The sequence below is a fragment of the Xyrauchen texanus genome, chromosome 7, assembly GCF_025860055.1.
Source record: "Xyrauchen texanus isolate HMW12.3.18 chromosome 7, RBS_HiC_50CHRs, whole genome shotgun sequence".
Lineage (NCBI taxonomy): Eukaryota > Metazoa > Chordata > Actinopteri > Cypriniformes > Catostomidae > Xyrauchen > Xyrauchen texanus.
Window position 1 is genome coordinate 38,304,783 of NC_068282.1, and position 19,728 is coordinate 38,324,510.

The following is a 19,728-nucleotide window of genomic DNA, read 5'->3' on the forward strand; positions in this document are numbered from 1 at the left end:
TCTGTAGCTGTAACTGACACTGTCCTGTGCTTTTAGTGTGTGTGTGTGTGTGTGTATAATGAGATGAGATGCCGGTGACATCATTTTTCAAAATAAAAGTCCCACATTGAATTAACTCATTTTGAAATTAATATGAACATGAATTATTATTATATAAATTAGAATTAGTAAAATATTTTACAACACAGTTTATTTTAGTATATCACACGATATGGTGAAATTAACTATATTCAAAAGCTTTTTATTAAAAAAATACAAATAATTCAAAATGAGCATTAATCTCTGCTACATAGATAATGGTAAAACTATACATATCAAGCACAGTCTATATGCAGTTTGGAACAAAAGACAGCTATGTTTGTGATATCTGGGGGAAGAGCTCTCCACCACTGAGGAACAGAGAATATGAATGATCAGAAGAGCGACTTTGTGACACATTGCAATGGAACCTCCAGGCATCGCTCATTCTTAGATCGCAGGGAGCGAGAGGGGGCATAGACCTGGAGGAGTGAGTTGAAGTAAGAGGGTGCTGTTCCTTCGGCTGTCCTGAAGGCCAGAGTCAAAGCCAAGTTATTACACAAATCTAAAAGCATGACACAGTATCACTCAAACAGGTTCCAAAAAAGCGAGTGCAATTGTAATTTTTGCACTGACTGTTAATTCACCAAAATGTTTTAGTAAAAATATATGTTGGTAATTACTGCTTTTTATAAGGCCAACTGAATTTCTTTATTTGTGCAAATAAATAAACAGCAACTGATTCATTGCAGACTGAAGTTATGTGGTGTCTCAGAACAGTGGTAAAGCACCACTCATTCAGATTGAACAAAGATATTTGCCAGCTTTTTCAAACAATGTTCCCAGATATGGCAAAAATATAGCTCGGATAAAGCAAAAAGTTTCACATGTGGCATGACAGCATATATAATTTGATTTGGTCTTGTTCAAGGAGAAGCTTGTTGGTAGTGTCAATAATGCAGGGCCATTTGTGCACATGTTTGACAAGAGCCTCAGTGAGTACATGGAAAAACTAAAACAAATGGATGTTTAAGATTATTGGAATGACAGCTAGTCAAGGTACCTTGTGTATAGTAATGAACTTTAATAACTACTGTAGATGTCTGCATAAAACTACACACACTAGGCATACAGTATCAAACCAGCCCTTTACTCTCGCATTAGCAACATTTCATTTTAATATGTGACTTCATGTTGCATCTAGTGGTGGGTAAGTATATGCATTAACCCAGATAGTGATTGAAGTAATGAAAAGGTTTTGAAAAGGTTATTAAAAAGTATTAAATTGCATGAGCTGATACCTGCAGATACCCTGTTTAAGCAAGTACATCTACTGTTTAGAAGGATATACCAGGCTGGCGGAAAATGCAAATGGAATATTTTAGAGTGAAGCAAACCAACTAATAAAACAAAACATTACAGAATTCATCAAATCTATTGCTTATAGAGCTGTTGATTCAGGACGTCAATTTGTAGGCCATTCCGGAAGGCTAATTTGCCATATGTTCCCTCAGGAATTTCTAATGAGCTTTTTGAAAGGTTCAGGGAGAGATCATCTGTGTTTGAAGGCATAATTACTAACAAAAAATTATAATTAAGCTTGTTGCAATCAGTATTTTGGTTTGATTAATCTTTATTGATTTTACATAGAAAATATTCTCACTGACTGCAACTGCTACACTCATAGCCTTGTGGTAGTTTTAGGCCTTATTTAGCAACTTGTTGGCAACTTAACATTTTACACGTTTAATTTGTAATTTATCTTGTAGAACAAAACATTAAATTCTCTTAAGTAATCTTAATAACATGTAATGTTTAATTACTTGTTGCTTATTTTCTCATAAATTGAAAACTACCATTCTAAAAATCCATAGGATCTTATGGCTCAAATTTCAAATTCTTTTACAGGTTTTAAGACCACAGACTGATGTTTGTGCTATTGTTTTTCCAGCGGAAATTATTTAACTTGGAAAATCTTAGAAAGAAATGGACTTCTGTTAGTTACATAAATTATATATATATATATATATATATATATATATATATATATATATATATATATATATATATATATATATATGCAATTTTTGAGACCTTACAGACATCAAAGCTGATTTTCTGTAAGGCTGCTTTGGAAAAATGTGTATTGGGAAAAGCACAAATAAAAAACTACAACTATAAAAATTATTTGACTTGGTTTTACTTTTGTCACATTGGGTTTTTTCTACTTTGCAACAACATCTTAATGTTCTTTATTCTACCTGATGTAGTTTTGTTGGCATTTCTCCCAAAGACAAACTGTACTGTGATCGGCGCATGTTCTTTGTCAAATGACTCCGTACACCAAAGGTTTAACCCTTTACTGACAGCCCAGAGTCTCCTGAAGTGAGATCAGTTGGTTTAAATTAAATTATGCGTTGCATCAGAGGTGCAAAAACCATATATGCAATGTATGCAATGCGTAGTGATGCCATATTAAGGGCGCATCAGCGACACACCAAGGGGGCACAATTGGGACAAATTAAGGAAAAAATGTTCAAGGGGGACACAAAACCAACTTAACATCCCATCCAGAATGTATTGTAACACAAAGGAAAAACTAATCTGTGTCTCATATTCCATCAGAAGTAGGCATCTCTCTCTCTCTCTCTCTTTTTCTTCTCAGAAATTTAGAAGGCGAGTTCAAGAGTCAACTCAGGTGCTCAGAGAACTTGAGATATCTCTTAGGACCAATCACATCGGGTGAGTCACGAATTAGGTTATTTTTGCTGTGAAAGGCTTAATTTGAGGTACTCCATAGGCAAAATGCTTTTAAGTTAGTTACTGTTTTAAGATGTTTTGTTGTTTGCTTAGGTGGGTGAGAGAGTTTCTCAATGAGGAGAATAAAGGACTTGATGTACTAGTGGAGTACCTGTCCTTTGCCCAGTATGCTGTCACGTAAGTAGTTGTTTTTCCTGCCTATCTTTATTTCTCTCGTTTTTGCTTTCTTTTTTACTTCTATATTAAATGTATGTTCTGATTAATCAAGAGTAGTTGCCCACTTACTGCCTCAAAACATCTTCATAATGTAAGAGGATATCACAACTAACTACTGTTATTGTAAACATTTTGCCCATCCTCTTTCTGGGTCCGTAACACTCACTTCATAGAAATGGAAGAAGGGTTGATCAATTAAATTCCTCAGACATTGTATTACATTTTTTTTTTTAAACAAATTAAAATAAACAGTAGTGGGGAAAAAAGAAGAAGAAATCCCTGCACAGAATTAGTGCGTCAGGATTAAAAGCTGACTATGGGGATTTAACTATATGCTTGGCTTAACAGAAGAGTCTTAAGTCTAGACTTAGAGTGTGTGCCTAAGTTCTGTGCTAGGAAGGCCATTCCAAAGCTTTGTAGCTATTTACGAAAATGCTCTTCCTCTTGTGGATTTAGTTGTTCTTAAGTTGGCACTATCAACATACCCTTTCGTACCCTTAATGGGTGTGAGGGGTAGTAAGGTGGTAGGAGGTCTCAGCATTTTTTAACTGATATGGATTATTACAGTTAAAAAGTTTAGAGATGAAATTGGTGGACTGACACGATCATTTTATTTTGTTTTTATTGAGCAGCAGCTCATTAAGGGAGACAGTGGGGTGGAGCTGTTTTTTTTCAACCAGTGGCAGAAGGTGCCATTGTTTTTGCAATTCCATTTGGTGACGCTAGTGGCATCAAAATGAAACACTTTGAAACACATAATGGTCGCTTTTGGCTGGCTCTCTGGGGGTGTAAAGACAAATAATATTTTTGAGGCATAACATATAATCATGTTTTTCCTCTAACCGTACAATGAAGACTTTAAGACATTACAGCCTCGTTTTCTGTTACAGCATAATTTTCTGTAAAGCTGCTTTGAAAGGATGTGTGTATTGTTAAAAGCGCAATACAAATAAAAACTTACTTAAGAGTGGAGCCATCAGACAAAGATTGTAGATAAACAGCTAATTTCTAGAAGCCCAATAAAGAAATCTTATATATGGCCATATATGAATGTATTTATAACAATATAGTTCATTGATTTAGGCATATATTAAAATTACACTGAATTGGGAAAATATGTTACATATATGAAAACAGGTATTGTACATGAACATGCATATTATGTGTGTTTTACTTCCATTTTATCAGTATTTAGCATAAGAAAATGCTAGACATCTATAAATGTCCTTAATGTAATCCACCAACTTCGAAAACTGAAAATTCTTCCAGTCTTGAGGAAATACACAGATGTTTGTTGTCTGCAAACAAATGAAAGCAAATGCCATTTTCCCTAATAAAATCACTTGAAGGGAGCATGTGAAAGGAGAACAATAAAGGGCCTAAGACTGAGCCTTGCAGCACAACAAACTGCCTGACTAATTCATAGTTTTGTCAGGCAGTTATTCATTTACACACACAAAGTGATAGCAATGTGACCAGTTGGATCTTAACCATCTTAACAAACATCTAAATAATGTGATAGTATCAATAGCAAGTCATTTGTTATTTTAAGTATAGTCTTGGTACTGTGATGTACCAAACACTTTTTGAATTCCTTTTCTGACCAAGAAGCTTCAGTATTTTTGACAAAGATTTGTGTAAGATTTGAAATTAACTGTACAATTCACAAGTGCCAAGATGAGATGTAAATGAGGCTAACAACTGAAAATCGGTTAGTTTGCAACAAGTTTTGCAGACACAAGCACACCAGCCTTGGCCAGGGCGTCTTTAACATAGAATCACTATGTCACTACTTGTAAAATGACGTGGGAGTGAGGTTTAGGCATGTGACAAGACAGGACTTAAAAAAAGCTCTCAAATCAAACCATGGATCAACTCCCAACAGCAGCAGCTTTATCAAATATGGTTACTACAGTGCTGGTTGGACGTCAGTTACATCAATCACTGGTACAAACTTTACATCATTGGTTCTTGTGTGTCTCCTGACCAAACATCATGACATCAAACCTGAACAATACTTGCAATATTTGATTTTGGTATTTATCATTGCTTTTATTTGAGTGAATAAACACAAACATGTAAATATCAGTAAGTGATTGTGTGGCTTCAGAAGACTTGAAAGTGCTCGAGTTTATTACTTTTACTGTGGGTTTTATCTTTTTTTTTTTTGGAGGTTGACAGTCACTGTTCCCTTTCAGAATATATGAGATAATGATGACAGAACTGTTTTTATTTATCTCTTTAAATGGATTATGTTCAGATGTGTATTGTTTATGCTTTAAACTCTTATTTCTTCTTTCAGGTTCGATGGAGACATAACCGAGAGCACCACAGGTGAGGCTTCTGTGGAGACCCCCTGGAGCAGGTCTATAGAAGATCTCCATGGCGACAGTAATCTTCCCTCACCGGTCAGCGGTAGCAGCATACCACGATCCACACGAAACTCCTTAAGGTAAAAACACACATACAAACAAAAGCACATACATGTTCACTATGAAAGTCGCAACGTATCTCACGAGACACCCCTTAATATTGTGATATTTGCTTAGGTCAAATACTTTGCCTAGTCGCAGAACATTGAAGAATTCCCGTCTGGTGTGTAAAAAGGATGATGTTCATGTCTGTATCATGTGTCTCAGAGCCATTATGAACTACCAGGTAAACAGGTTGCTGAATTATTTACCCTACCATACACTTACACTGTACTGAATTTATGTTTCTTAGTTTTGTAGACCAATATAAATATAAATTTTGGTGACTTAAAATCTGGAAAATAGTAATGTGTGTCCAAACTTTTGGCTGCAATTGTATATGAATAAAAGTCTCCATGCTTAATGTTTCTTCAGAGTATCCTTCATTTTATTCTGCAGGTTTTTCAAATGTATTTGAATATTTTTTTGTATGTGTTTTTGTGTTTCTCTCACTCACTCCTCCTTTAGTATGGCTTCAATATGGTCATGTCCCATCCCCATGCTGTCAATGAAATTGCTTTGAGCCTTAACAACAAAAATCCCAGGTAATAACACAATCTTTCTTTTAGCCCTCATGTTCTGTTGAGATGTCTGGTATACATTGTAGAAGCTTTGTTTTATGGAGTACGCTTGAAACGTGTTGTTAAGTTGACATTTTGTGTGTAATCGATTCTATTAAGATTAGGAGATGATCAAGGCAACAATATTTTTCCAGCTATTAAAAATGTATTTGGATTTGAAATGGAACATTAGGGTTAACCAGTATCTATGTGAATACTTAATAATTGCCCTCATATGTTTCTCCAGTTTCTGTATTTAAACCTCTCAAATGGTTAATGAGAGCTCTCTTATCTGTCAAGGCTTTTATCCAAACTCTGCTATTGCATTTGATCCAAGCCCTTTTTTGGGAGGAACATTCTGGGTAACTTTAGCTATAAATAGAACAATTGTCTGTCAGCTGAGCTGATTAAGGTCAATAGGAGATAACACTTTGTAACAGATGGTTTTCTGAGAGAAAACCTTTCAAAGCCAGTAACAAAACTTTTATGAATGGCTCCTTTTCTATGTGAGATAATACGTCTGTAATTTGTCAGCCATAAACCAATAGGACCATTTGACCTGCCCCTTGAATTTTTCTTGATTTGTTAAGAGTTGTACATGGAATCCTTAATTTGTGCTTGGGATGTTTTATCAAAGCTTTTAGCACTCGTATTTTGTGCAGGTTTGGTTTGTTTTTTGACATAGTGTCCTTTTGACTTTGTTGTGCAGGACCAAAGCCCTTGTCCTAGAGCTGCTGGCCGCTGTGTGTCTGGTCAGAGGAGGACACGAGATCATCCTTGCTGCTTTTGACCATTTCAAAGAGGTAAACAAATATCCTGTTTTCGATAGTTTTTGCATTTTTTAAAATATTTTATAATAATTAGAATTCTTGTATTTAAAGCTGTCAAAGTTAATGTGTAAACACATAATTTTTTACGCCATTTAAAAAAATATAGTGTAAAATTCATTTATACTGTTTTATTCACTAATTGCAATTAATTCCATTTTAAATATTTAATGTTTATTTGTTTTTGATATGTTTAAAAAGCCATATTTTAATAGATACTGTGACATTGTATTTAAATCATTGTTTCTTCTTGTCTCAAAACAAGAGATAAATTGCAAAAGAGCAAACTTTCAGAATCCAAAATGCACTTCACTCGCTAAACACTTTATTAGGAACACTATGGTCCTAATAAAGTGCCAGATGTTGTCTTCTGTTATCCCATCTGCCTCAAGGTTCGATGTGTTGTGCAGTCTATGTTATTCTGCTCATTACAATTGTACAGAGCGGTTATCTGAGTTACTGTAGCTTTTCTGTCAACTCGACCCATTTTGGCCATTCTCCGTTGACCTCTCTCATCAACAAGGCATTTCTGTCCGAAGAACTGCCACATGCTGGATGGTATTTGTTTTTGGCAAAATTCTGAGTAAACTCTAGAGACTGTTGTGCGTGAAAATCCGAGGATATCAGCAGTTACAAAAATACTCAAACCAGCCCATCTGGCACCAACAATCATTCCATGGTCGAAATCACTGAGATACATTTTTTTTCCCCATTCTGATGGTTGATGTTAATATTAACTGAAGCTCCTGACTCATATCTGCATGATTTTATGCATTTCACAGCTGCCACACTGAATTGATAATCGCATGAATATGTACGTGTACAGGTGTTCCTGATAAAATGCTCAGTGAGTGTATTTTGCTTGTGTGTTATTAAAATGCCTTTGCCTTCTTTGAATTTTTCAGGTCTGCTCGGAATCCCAAAGGTTTGAGAAATTGATGGAACACTTCAAAAATGAAGACAACAATATTGATTTCATGGTTGGTCTATATTAGAGAGTTTCCTTTTATACTGACATGACTTTCTGAGTGTGCTCTCTCTCCACTACTGATGTCACATCTCATCATCATTATTCTGTATGTGACTCAGGTGGCGTGTATGCAGTTCATCAATATTGTTGTCCACTCAGTAGAGGACATGAACTTCAGAGTTCATCTCCAGTATGACTTCACCAAGCTCGCTTTGGATGACTATCTAGAGGTATGAAAGATAGAAAGATAATCCAAAATGTACCAGCCATCAATTAATCTTACAGGTTTTGCATTATTTATTTATTTAAAATATACATTTTAAGGCAAACAAAATTTTAAAAATACTTCTAAAAAAGTAATTAGAAGACGTGCATATATTTTCTTTAGTAGAAATTTTACTTAAAGTTTGATTAAACCATGTATTATGTTGCAGTTCCTTATAAATTTACCAGCCACACTTACTGAGTGTTAATTTTGGACCCTGCTTCTTACCTTTCAAAGTATTCAAAGTATCAGTGTCCTCACTTACTCAAACTCATGTCATCTGATAAGTGTGTTTTCATGTGCACAGAGACTAAAACACACTGAGAGTGATAAACTCAAAGTGCAGATCCAGGCCTATTTGGATAATCTGTTTGACGTGGGGACGCTTTTAGAGGATGCTGAGACCAAAAACGCTGCCTTGGAACGTGTGGAAGAACTGGAGGAGTCTCTCTCACACGTAAGGGAAAAACACAGACAACTTTTTCAACTTTTGTATTTTTTAAAACAGATTCCTCTTCCACAAAATTTGAGAACAAGAACAAATGTTTACAATCATTTAAAATTATATAATATGTCGCATCAGTAGTCTAATAACATCTGTTTTTGAGATTACATACTGTAACAGACAAAAACTACGAAGACTTTTACCTTCAGCTCGAACTCCAGAACTGAATGCTGCTTGAACTTTCTATCTTTCCTATATTTCTCATTGTATTGATTTCTCATGTATTGACAGATGAATGATAAGCTCTTGGAAACAGAGAATGAGGCCATGTCTAAAATTGTGGAGCTTGAGAAGCAGTTGATGCAGAAGAACAAAGAGTTGGATGCCGTACGGGTCAGTCAAACATCACACTTTATAGTAACCCACCAACCTACACATCATTGTAAATGATTCACAGTTAAACTAAAATAAAACTATTTGAACTTGTGCTAAGATCATATTAACCTGCTGGACTGTGTTTATGCTTTGTGTAATTCAGACTGTGTACCGGGATGCCAGCTCGCAGGTACATTCGCTCCGGCGGATGGTTCGTGAGAAAGATGAGGCCATTCAGAAGCAGACCACACTGGAGAAGAAGATCCATGAGCTGGAGCGCCGAGGTAGTCTCCAGATCCAGGTGAGGGGTGAGGGAGACGGGGAAGGAGATGTGTCCCCCCTGCCATCACCTCCTCAGCCCATGCCTCTTTCTCCTTGCCCTGATGCCATGGCTGGAGCCTGTGTTAGTGTAGCGTACAGCTCTGGCAGCATTTCCCACACTGGCACTCTTCGGGCAATGGCCACACCGCCACCACCTCCACCACCACCGATGCCAGATTCCTCTGGTGAGTAATGCCTTTAATGAATCTGATGGCTCACAGCAGACATTTAATGGAGAAATAATGAAAATGATTATGAATGATTAATATTATGGGTCACAGTGTGACAGCCTTAATTACATTTGATTTTGGTGGATGTAGCCTAGTATTTAAAGATCTGTGCTTGAAGGTTAAAACCCTGCAAGGGTCGGCCCATGAACAATCTGGATTATGTGACACTTGCTTAACTAGGGCTGTCCCTGTAAAAAGTAAACCAAAGCATAGGATGCACTGAAAAGGGTAGTTACCCTCAAGCCATCTTAGTTGTCTAAGACTTTCTTTCTTCTGCTGAAAGCAATCAAACATTTTAGAAGAATATTTCAGCTCTGCAGGCCTGTGCAATGCAAGTGAATGGTGGTCAGAACTTTGAAGGTTCAAAAAGCATATAAAGGCAGCATAAAAGTAATCCATATGACATATGAATCCATATGTAATCCATGGTATCTGAGGGTCCTTAAAAAGTCTTAAATTTACTTTTAAAATGTAAGGCCTTAAAAAGTCTTACATTTTCGTTTGCTGAGGTCTTAAATTTGGGGGCTTCAATAGAGGAGATGCTTAAAACAGCAGAATCTGCGCAGCTAGCATTTAGCAGCTGAAGCTTGAGTTTAGTGTGAGCACGTGCAGGGAAGCACATTTTTACATTTTGATGTTACACATGTATAAACCTGTTAATCCGAAATGCAAATGGCGTTATTTTGCGCGTCTAACACTGTCGCTCCTGCTTATAATCGACAAAGTGGTCAACATTACAATTTGCAAGCACGCACTCTCAGCTGCAGAGTTACACCTGTTATATTTCTCATCTTCATTTCGCTAGATCTAGGGCTGCCAATGCAATTGACACTGTTCTCACGCCGCACATCCCTTTACGCACGCAGTAAAAATGTCGTGGAGCAAAGAGGACACTGACAGCGCACGGACTGCATGATGCTGCTAGTTATTCAGACTAATCAGGGGGAAAGCAGCAGCACAGCATCTCTCCCTCTCCTCTTTCATAATTTAATCGGTTAACATTTACAATACATACAAACGGCCATTTTTAAGGTAACTGATGAGTTTTTATTTGAGAGATTTCACTCAAAAATTAAAGTTGTCATCACTTACCTTCATGCTTCATGCAAACCTGCAAAATGACTTTCTTATTTCAGTGGATATCAAAAGGAGGTATTAGGGAGTTTCAGTCACCATTCACTTACATTGAATGAAAAACAAGATGCAGTGACCGTGAATTGAGACTGAGACAAAGTTTTGCTTAACATCTTATTTTTTGTTCCATGGCAGAGAAAAAATCATTCAGATTTAAGAGTGAACAGTGATGACAGAAATTACATTTTGAAATGAACTGTCCTTTAACTTCCTGTTAAAGTATTTGTTAAAGGTATCTGCCAAGAAAACAAATATAAATGATATTCAGCACATGCTAGACCTTATTCACAGCAGCGGTATCTTGAATTTTTAATGACAACAAGACTGTGCAGGATAGACAAACAGTCTCTTCGATAAGATTTACTGCAGTTTAAAGTGTTTTTGGATCATTCTGTGTACAACGTTTTTTACAGAGCTTTTTACAGATTTACACCTTGCATACCATTGAAGAAATGGTAAGTCTATCCCTCACAGCCTCGTTTCCATTCCCATTCAAAATCAAACATGGCACTACTGTGAATAAGGTCAATAGACCAATCCTCTTATTTAAAAAAATGTCAGCACATGGTGGTAAGTGGTGGCAGAAAGCCTACTGACTGTTGTGTTAAATTTGACAGATTAGAGGATTAAACTAATGTATGACACAAAACCATCATAAATACAAACATATTCTTAGCGATACTATAATGATATGAGTTAATAACAAACATGTTATCATGTTCGCTATACATTTTTGCTGCAAAGTTGTGAGTTGAAATGATCTCAGTCCAGTCAGCTCTGTTGATGATCTTGAAGCCACAGCAGTCAACGAGAGCCCTCGGAATAATTTTTTAACAATATAATACAATAAAAGTGTACTTTTTTGCATGGTTTTTGCCACCACTTCCGTGTTTGACATAAGCTGTGACATTGCCGAAGCTTTGGTCTAATGCGTCATGTCTTGCTAGAAAGCAAGTGACTAAAGAGAAGGGTCACAATATAGGCTACATGCATTCTTAATTAATTCATTTAGACTTTTAATGTTGTATTAACTTATTAACACATGTTAAAAAAACATGTCCAGAGACATTCAAGTAGCCTTTTGTATTTACCAGCTAATTAATTAGTGTTTTTTCTTTTATTTGGCCGTAAAAAGTCTTAAATTTCATTCTTTCGAACCTGTAATCTATGTCTTCAGAAGTGATATGATAGGCGTGAGTGAGAAACACATCAATATTTAAGTCCTTTTTTTACTATAAATGTCAGTTTTTACAATATTTTAAAAGGTTTTGGAGCTTAGATGTTATTGTAGTGTATGTATTGCCATCTGATGGAAGGACGTGCATAATCACTTCAATGGTTATTCCAAACAAAGTCTAATTCAAAAGAAATCCTTTTTGGTTTTCAGTTTTAGGCCCAGTGTCAGAATTTATGGTTTCTGCCTAGAATTTTCATTTGGGTGCATCACAAGTGTAACACCATGCCCTGTGCAGCACAGCACGATAAAAGCCATCTCTTATGTAAATCTAAGTTGTTGTCGCAGACAATCGTGATCATTTTGTCAGTCGCATTGTTTCTAATTCTGTTGCGTTGGTCCAAAATCCTTTTGCGCTTAAATGTGCATATATTAAACATCAAATATTTTCTGATTGGCTGTTATTGTGCTGTGTCGCTTTTAGTGTGGACAAATAACATTACTTATTCTGTTAAGCCTGGTTAGGACATGGTGTACTGTAGTTGCTTATGATAAAAAGAGGCAACTAAATGACAAACTACCTACTAGTTTGTCATTTAGTTGCCTCTTTTATCCAAAGCAACTACAGTGTTTGATGTTACATGCTGTAATTCTGTTAAAGGATGTGTAAAGTTAACCCTAAAATGAAAATTCTGTCATTATTTATTCATCCTCATGTCATTCCAACCCCAAATTAAACAAATTTTTATGCAGAATACAAAATTCTACAAATAGAATATTGTTGTAAAGTGTCACCAGCACTAAATGCCAGACTTTTTTTTTTTTCTTTCTTTTTTCCCCCCGCATAATAGAGAAAATCATTTTGAAATGAAATGAAACTGAGTGAATTATAACAGAATATTCACTTTTGGATTGATAAGTGGATATAGATTTGCTCAAAAGTTTTGTCTTCAATAAATGATTTAATTTATTTTGGCCTCTATGGCTCATCTCTCCCCTCTAGTTCCTAACGGACCTTCGGCAGCTCTCACACCTCCTCCACCTCCTCCTCCCCCACCACCACCTCCTCCTCCACCACCCCCTCCTGGGCATTCAATCGAGATCTCTGCTCCCTTACCCCCACCTCCACCTCCCTGTGCTCCTCCCCTCCCAGGCTGCGGCACGCCCACTGTCATATTCAACTCTGGCTTGACAGGTATGTATGTGTGTGTGTGTGTGTGTGTGTGTGTGTGTGTGTGTGTACACATCGGTGTTTCAATATGGGTGTGTCATTGGCCACGTACACACTGCAAAGTTTTGGGAGTGACAACCACATTTAAATGCTGGAGTGAATACCCTAAATGATCATTTGTGAGTGTACGGAATACAGGAGTCACTCCCAAAATTTAGGTGGTTGACATAACTATAGCTACATTTTGTTCCAGTTTCAATACAAGTTAAGCTCAATCAACAGCATTTGTGGTATAATGTTGATTTTACTATTAAAAAAATATATATTTTGACTCCTCCACTTATTAAAATAAAAAAATTGCAGTAAGGCGCTTGAAATGGAAGTGAATAGAGCCAGTCCATAAACATGCATAAAAATAAACACTGTTTCAGAAGTATAGCCACAAGACATAAATATTATGAGGCAGATTCACTAAAGTGTTGCGCCACTTTTGAGCATGATATTTCAGCGCGAATGACTGCGTATTATTCACTTACCACCCACAATCACATTTAGCGAGCACAATTAGCACTGAAATTGCGCTCCGTGTTCAATTTTTAAATTAAGTCATTGTCATTCCTTTCTGCGCCAACACGCATCATTTCTATGTAAATTTGTCTCGTTAAAGATTGCACTTCATTCACAAAACTCCATGCAATTTGCCCTGTGCAATTTACATCGCATTATTACCGCCAAATGAAAGTAGGCCGTAAAATTAATTTTATTTAAAAGAGATGCTTGTGAACATTTTCAACCAATCATTTCAGCAGTAATTAATCAAATACTCCTCAAACGATGTTGAGTGTTATAACCTTGCATTTATCCAGATATGCGGTGTCGTCAAGCGCACGTTATGCATTTTTACCATCGTCTGATCTGCATAATTCCTTTAGTGTATCGGCCTCTAAACAAGCGCTGTTAGCACATGCAAAAAAAATGGCAATTTTTGTGGGTGCAATTCATCCTTGGTAAATTTGCCCCTATGTGTTAAAGGTAACTTTTGTCTTTGTGTCATCTTGGACTGATATGGCTTGGATGCAACATAATTTAAAATCAGTAGGTTTCAGTTTCAGATGCCATTGTTGAAATTCACTATTCACCATCAGCTGTGATTACTTTAATCAATTAATGAAAGTGTCAAATAACAGGACTGTTACTGAGATTAAGCATGATGTATTCAGCAGGTCATGTGATTCTAACATGGCAGCCCCCATGTGCAGACCCTCTCATGTAAAATAAAACAGCTTTTATTAGGTTGCTGATATGAATGCAGTCATTTTAATGTGAGTTTTCATGATTTCCTACATATATTGCAAAATTACAATTAATGCCTTAAAGAGTTAAACATTTTTAATGAGGGAAAAAAATTCTGAGTGCACCTTTTAATATGATTTTAGTGTGATAAAATCTTAAAAAACCTTTAAAAAAAAAAACATATCTATGTAAAGTTATATCCAATATTCAAACTTTGTTGTCATGACAATTTCATGGTAAACCCTTTAATCTGTTAAACATAGTAAAGATGGTAAATCCCTGATTTTATTTTAATACGTATAATATTTATGTAATGTGGCTATTCTTTTGAAACTATGTATTTTTGCATTTAAGGACAGGCCCTTTTCACTTCAATTGTTACTACCTAGCTGTAACCGTGTTTTTATAATAAACAAGGGACAAGTTGAAATAATTTTTTTAGATATGAGCTTAACTTGTATTGAACCTGGAACACTACTTTAACCTGTTTGGTGTTGTCTGTTTTTGACAAAATAAATATAAGCTATCAGTATTAACTGTCAGTATTAACAGTATTAAAATCAATATGACTATATATACTTGCATTCTTTATTATTTAACGCAGGCTACATTCAATTAGTCCTAACAAGTGCTACATTTTCCATGCATACTCTGGTGTCCAAAAGTTTGGAATAATGGAGATTTTGCTGTTTTGGAAGGAAATTGGCACTTTGATTCACCAAAGTGGCATTCAACTGATCACAAAGTATAGTCAGGACATTACTGATGTAAAAAGAAACTGCATCATCACTGTTTGAAAAATAGTGACAGGCCCCATTTCCAGCTGCCATCACTCCAACAGCTTATCCTTGTAAATCATGCTAAGTAATGCTAATTGCTAATTTGGTACTAGAAAATCACTTGCCATTATATCAAACACAGTTTAAAGCTATTTGGTTTGTTTAATGAACATTGTCTTTGTGTTTGTTTTTGAGTTGCCACATTATGCTATAGACTGGCATGTCTTAAAGGGCACCTATTATGGCATTTAAAATGTTCCTAATATTGTTTTGGGAGTCCCCAACAACAGTTTTACATGCATGCAATGACAAAAAACACTTTTGTTGTCTTATAATATGCATTTATGTTTACGTGATTTGCTCACCGACTCCCAAATGATTCGTTCAATGACTAATTTTTCCAAACCCCTCCTTTGCGTGACGCTAATCTGCGGTGATTGGTCAGATGACCCAGTCAGTTGTGATTGGTATACTCTGTGCAGAGATTGTTGGAAACGGAACGCCCATCACCGCTTTGTAGTAAAAAAATCAAAATCAGAGAAGGAATTTGAGTTGATTTATGTTAGCGATCATAGCCCAAAGTTCGGTGGTAAACACCCAATCAGTTATTGTTTGCGTTAGCCCAACGCATAACCATATTGATAAAGCACTGCATTACTACAAGTTATTGCTCTATTCTTTATGACAACTCCAATAACATCGACAAACATTTCACATATTTCAAAAAAATTGACATTGGAGACCTAGAAGCTGCGCTGAGCATAACTTACACAACACACACAAATACTTATTAAGCATGCTAAAAAACACATAAAAGCAACAATTATTAATAATTCTTAAAGGTTGTGATTCGGAGGAGGAAGCTGATCCAAATAAACTTGGTACTGAACCTTCCTTCATTATCAACCGGCTCGCGAATCCACACTTGAAAGCATTCATGTTCGTAAAGCAATCGTCATTAAAATGACGCGAACACAGCACAAGGTTCGGGCTATATTGTGTGGTATAGTTGTAAATATAAACTCTAGACACTGATTCTTCACATGTTCGTCCCTGGGCAGTGAAAAAAAGGTCGCTTTTGATATGCACTTCAGAACACAGCATCTTGTTGTCGACATGATGTTTTCAAGTTTTCCCTGGTGTCTGCGCGCGCAATGAGTAGGCACGGCCAATTTGATCATTTTTCGTCTTGACATCAGAACGAAAAGGAAAATGACTCATTGGAAAATGATTCATTACATTGACTCAGAGTCAACTCCTACTTTTGAGAGACAATAACTTTTTTTTAATGGGGAACTTTCATATATAAAACTTTGCAGGATGTTTTTGTTCACTTAAATCTATGTTACACACTACATGAAAGGTAATTTTCAAAATTCCATAATAGGTGCCCTTTAAGGTCAATATAGGTAAAAAATGGTAAAAAAGAAACAGCTTTCTCTAGAAACTCATCATTCAATCATTGTTTTGAGGAATGAAGGCTATACAATGCTTGAAATTGCCAAAAAACTGAAGATTTCATACAAAGATGAAGTCTTCAAAGGCAAAGCACAACTGGCTCTAACAAGGACATAAAGATATTTGGAGGGTCAGATGTACAACTAAACAAGAGGATAAGTACAGCAGAATCTCTAGTTTGAGAAATAGACGCCTCACATGTCCTCAGCTGACAGCTTCATTGAATTATACCCGCTAAATACCAGTTTCATGTACAATAGTTTTATAACAGAAAAACAAAAATAAAAGGTTCGAGTGGGCAAAGAAACACAGACATTGGACAACAGATAATTGGAAAAGAGTGTTATGCATCTTAACCCCATTGAGTTTTGTGGGATCAGCTAGACTGTTAGGTGCATGAGAAATACCCAACAAGACAGCCACATCTATGGCAAGTGCTACAGGAAGCGTGGGGTCACCTGAGTATCTGGACAAACTGACAGTTAAAATGTCAAGAATCTGCAAAGCTGTCATTGCTGCATGTGGAGGAATTTTTGATGAGAATTCTTTGAAGTAGTTTAAGTATTTAAGTATTTTTTCACGTTATTAATTTCCTGACTATACATTGTGATCAGTTGAATGCCACTTTGGTGAATAAAAATACCAATTTCTTTCCATAAGAGCAAAATCTGTACATTATTCCAAAGTTTTGGCCGCCAGTGTAAATAAGAATCATGTCACTGTCGTACAAATATGCATGAATTTCAACAAGGACTTAGTTAATGCAGAAAAGAACGTACAGTAAGACAGTAATGGTCCGTATTTCTATTCCTCTAATGCATTGCGTACAGCCCATTAACACTTCTAAATTCAGAAATTCATTTATATTGATGTCAGTATACAGTATATTTATTTTGACGTCAATATACAGTATATTTATATTAATGCTTTGCGCATGCTATTTTGACAACCCACCAATGGCTAAGTATTAATGCATGCTTTCATGAAAATCCCATAAATTCATGGCCACTTATCGCATAGCAATGTTCTTAAAAAATAGTGGGCTTAAAATAGGGCCCTTAAGGTAAATTTGGCTGTCACTACCTGAATTTTTTGGATATAAATGCGGTTTTAGAATGCAGTTGTCATTCCTGTAAATAAACAAACTCAGAATGGGGTTTACCACTCAAGCGTGACAACCAAATTTAGCTGCAGTATCTATGTGGGCATTATGAATTTATATTACTTTAATTTTTGAATCCCAAATATTATTTCCACTCCTCAGTGGATCTTTGTTCAAAACGTAGTGCTTTTTAAGCATTTTCTGCTTTCTCTTTCTAAACTTTTGTGCTTCTATAACTCTTTCTAAATGTTTGTTTTTGTCTACTCCCTTTCTCTCCTGCATTCAAAGATGGACCAATCAAGCTCTTCTGTAGGTTTCCTGATATTTGTCATGACTATCATTTACTTGCTGTCATGATCAAGTTATATTGTGTGTTGGGTGTCTTTTGAATAAGTATTCCTGTGATTGTGTTCATTTTAACCTCATTTGATAAGTCATGTAGATGTTTTGGTAGTCACAGGCCTCTTTTCTTCCTTTGCAGCCGTGAAAATTAAAAAGCCAATTAAAACCAAGTTCCGCATGCCAGTGTTCAATTGGGTGGCTCTGAAGCCCAATCAGATCAACGGCACTGTCTTCAATGAAATTGATGACGAGAGGATCCTGGAGGTACTTGTCTTCAGTAGAGTTCATATTGTGAAATATGTGATCTGTGACACTTCTGAATGTATTACACTGCCTGTGCTGGACTTCTTCATTATCAGCAAAAATTAATTGGACCATAAGAAGTGTGTTACATACCAGAATGGAGTCAGGGGGTTGTAGGGGAGGAGTTAAAAAGTTAAAGTGATTCGTGACATCAGTCAAAAAATTAATATTGTTTGCTTTTGATAAAAGATTACAAATACAAACATGATTTTATTTGAAATAATGTGCACCAATGAATCATACATAATAAGACCAGGAAAATGAATTTAGAAAGTAAAATAGGGTTGATTTTCATTTCAGGTTGATTTTAAAATGACTCAAGTGGTGCTGCGGATTAGAGCTTTAAAATAACTTTTGATTTGTAGGATTTGAACGTGGATGAGTTTGAGGAAATGTTTAAGACCAAAGCCCAAGGCCCTGCTGTCGATATGACAATGCAAAAGCAGAAGGCTCCTCAGAAGGGCCCCAATAAAGTGTCACTACTGGAAGCCAACAGGGCCAAAAACCTCGCCATCACACTCCGCAAGGCAGGGAAAAGTCCGGAGGAGATCTGCAAAGCCATCCAGACGTAAGTTCCCACTTTGCCTTTAGGCTCATTATAAAGATGCATTGTTAACCATTATATATGCATACAGCTATACATTATATTCAGTACTCGATGCTGCATTATATTACCACATATATAGCTATTTGTTCTGCCATAAGTCAAGATAAAGTTAGTTCTTGGTACAACCCCAATTCCCAAAACTTGGGACAGTATGATAAATTCTAATAAAAACAAAAAGTAGTGATTTGTAAATTATATTCACCCTTTGCTATATTGAAAACACTACAACTAAATATTATATGATGTTTTACCTTGTGAATTTCAACGTTTTTTTTAATGTCCTGTAATTTCAAATCAGATGATTGCAACATGCTCCAAAAAAATTGAGACATGGGCAATTTAAGACTAATAACAATGTGACAAGTGTGAAACAGGAGATGTTAAACAGGTGAGGCAATTGTGTCATAGTATATAATAGAGTTGGGGTACTCTAGTTTGGACTCAAGCCTGAGTCACGTCCAGTTTTAATGGACTTGGACTTGTCACATTTTTACTCTGACTTGTAAACTTTACTCGCTTGCGCTCCAAGTCATCCTGTCAGTCAGTGCAAATAGTCATAATAATGGAAAAATGCATTTTCAACAACGTACTGAAAGAATCTGATCCATGCATTCGTGCAACACGTGAATGACGTGTAAGCAGGGTCTTTTCTGAATGTTATTTTTCCCCACAAGCATGGAGGTAAATCAGACAAGTGTCACTTTCAGACAGCAAAACTGCACTTTTTAAATAGTACAAGTGCTTAAAGGAATATTCTGGGTTCAATTCAAGTTAAGCTCAATCGACAGCATTTGTGGCTTGATGTTGATTACCACAAAAATACATTTTGACTCGTCCCTCCTTTAAAAAAATAAATAAAAAAAAAAGCAAAAATCTGGGTTACAGTGAGGCAATTCAAATGGAAGTG

The 19,728-nt window shown here is 36.1% G+C and overlaps 1 protein-coding gene across 3 annotated transcripts in view; it reads left to right on the forward strand.

Moving 5' to 3' along the window:
* fmnl2b (formin-like 2b) overlaps positions 1 to 19,728 on the forward strand; it is a 38,243-nt gene that overhangs the window by 7,527 nt on the left and 10,988 nt on the right. For 2 of the 3 annotated variants that reach the window (XM_052130814.1, XM_052130815.1), the window contains exons 4-18: positions 2,684 to 2,760; positions 2,872 to 2,955; positions 5,297 to 5,446; positions 5,544 to 5,652; positions 5,934 to 6,010; positions 6,735 to 6,828; positions 7,758 to 7,832; positions 7,942 to 8,052; positions 8,395 to 8,544; positions 8,824 to 8,925; positions 9,071 to 9,413; positions 12,770 to 12,961; positions 17,858 to 17,878; positions 18,051 to 18,175; positions 18,580 to 18,782. In XM_052130814.1, the coding sequence (XP_051986774.1) occupies positions 2,684 to 2,760; positions 2,872 to 2,955; positions 5,297 to 5,446; positions 5,544 to 5,652; positions 5,934 to 6,010; positions 6,735 to 6,828; positions 7,758 to 7,832; positions 7,942 to 8,052; positions 8,395 to 8,544; positions 8,824 to 8,925; positions 9,071 to 9,413; positions 12,770 to 12,961; positions 17,858 to 17,878; positions 18,051 to 18,175; positions 18,580 to 18,782 (1,913 nt within the window). The remainder of the gene's footprint in view (positions 1 to 2,683; positions 2,761 to 2,871; positions 2,956 to 5,296; positions 5,447 to 5,543; positions 5,653 to 5,933; positions 6,011 to 6,734; positions 6,829 to 7,757; positions 7,833 to 7,941; positions 8,053 to 8,394; positions 8,545 to 8,823; positions 8,926 to 9,070; positions 9,414 to 12,769; positions 12,962 to 17,857; positions 17,879 to 18,050; positions 18,176 to 18,579; positions 18,783 to 19,728) is intronic. The other variant, XM_052130816.1, reaches the window with a different exon arrangement.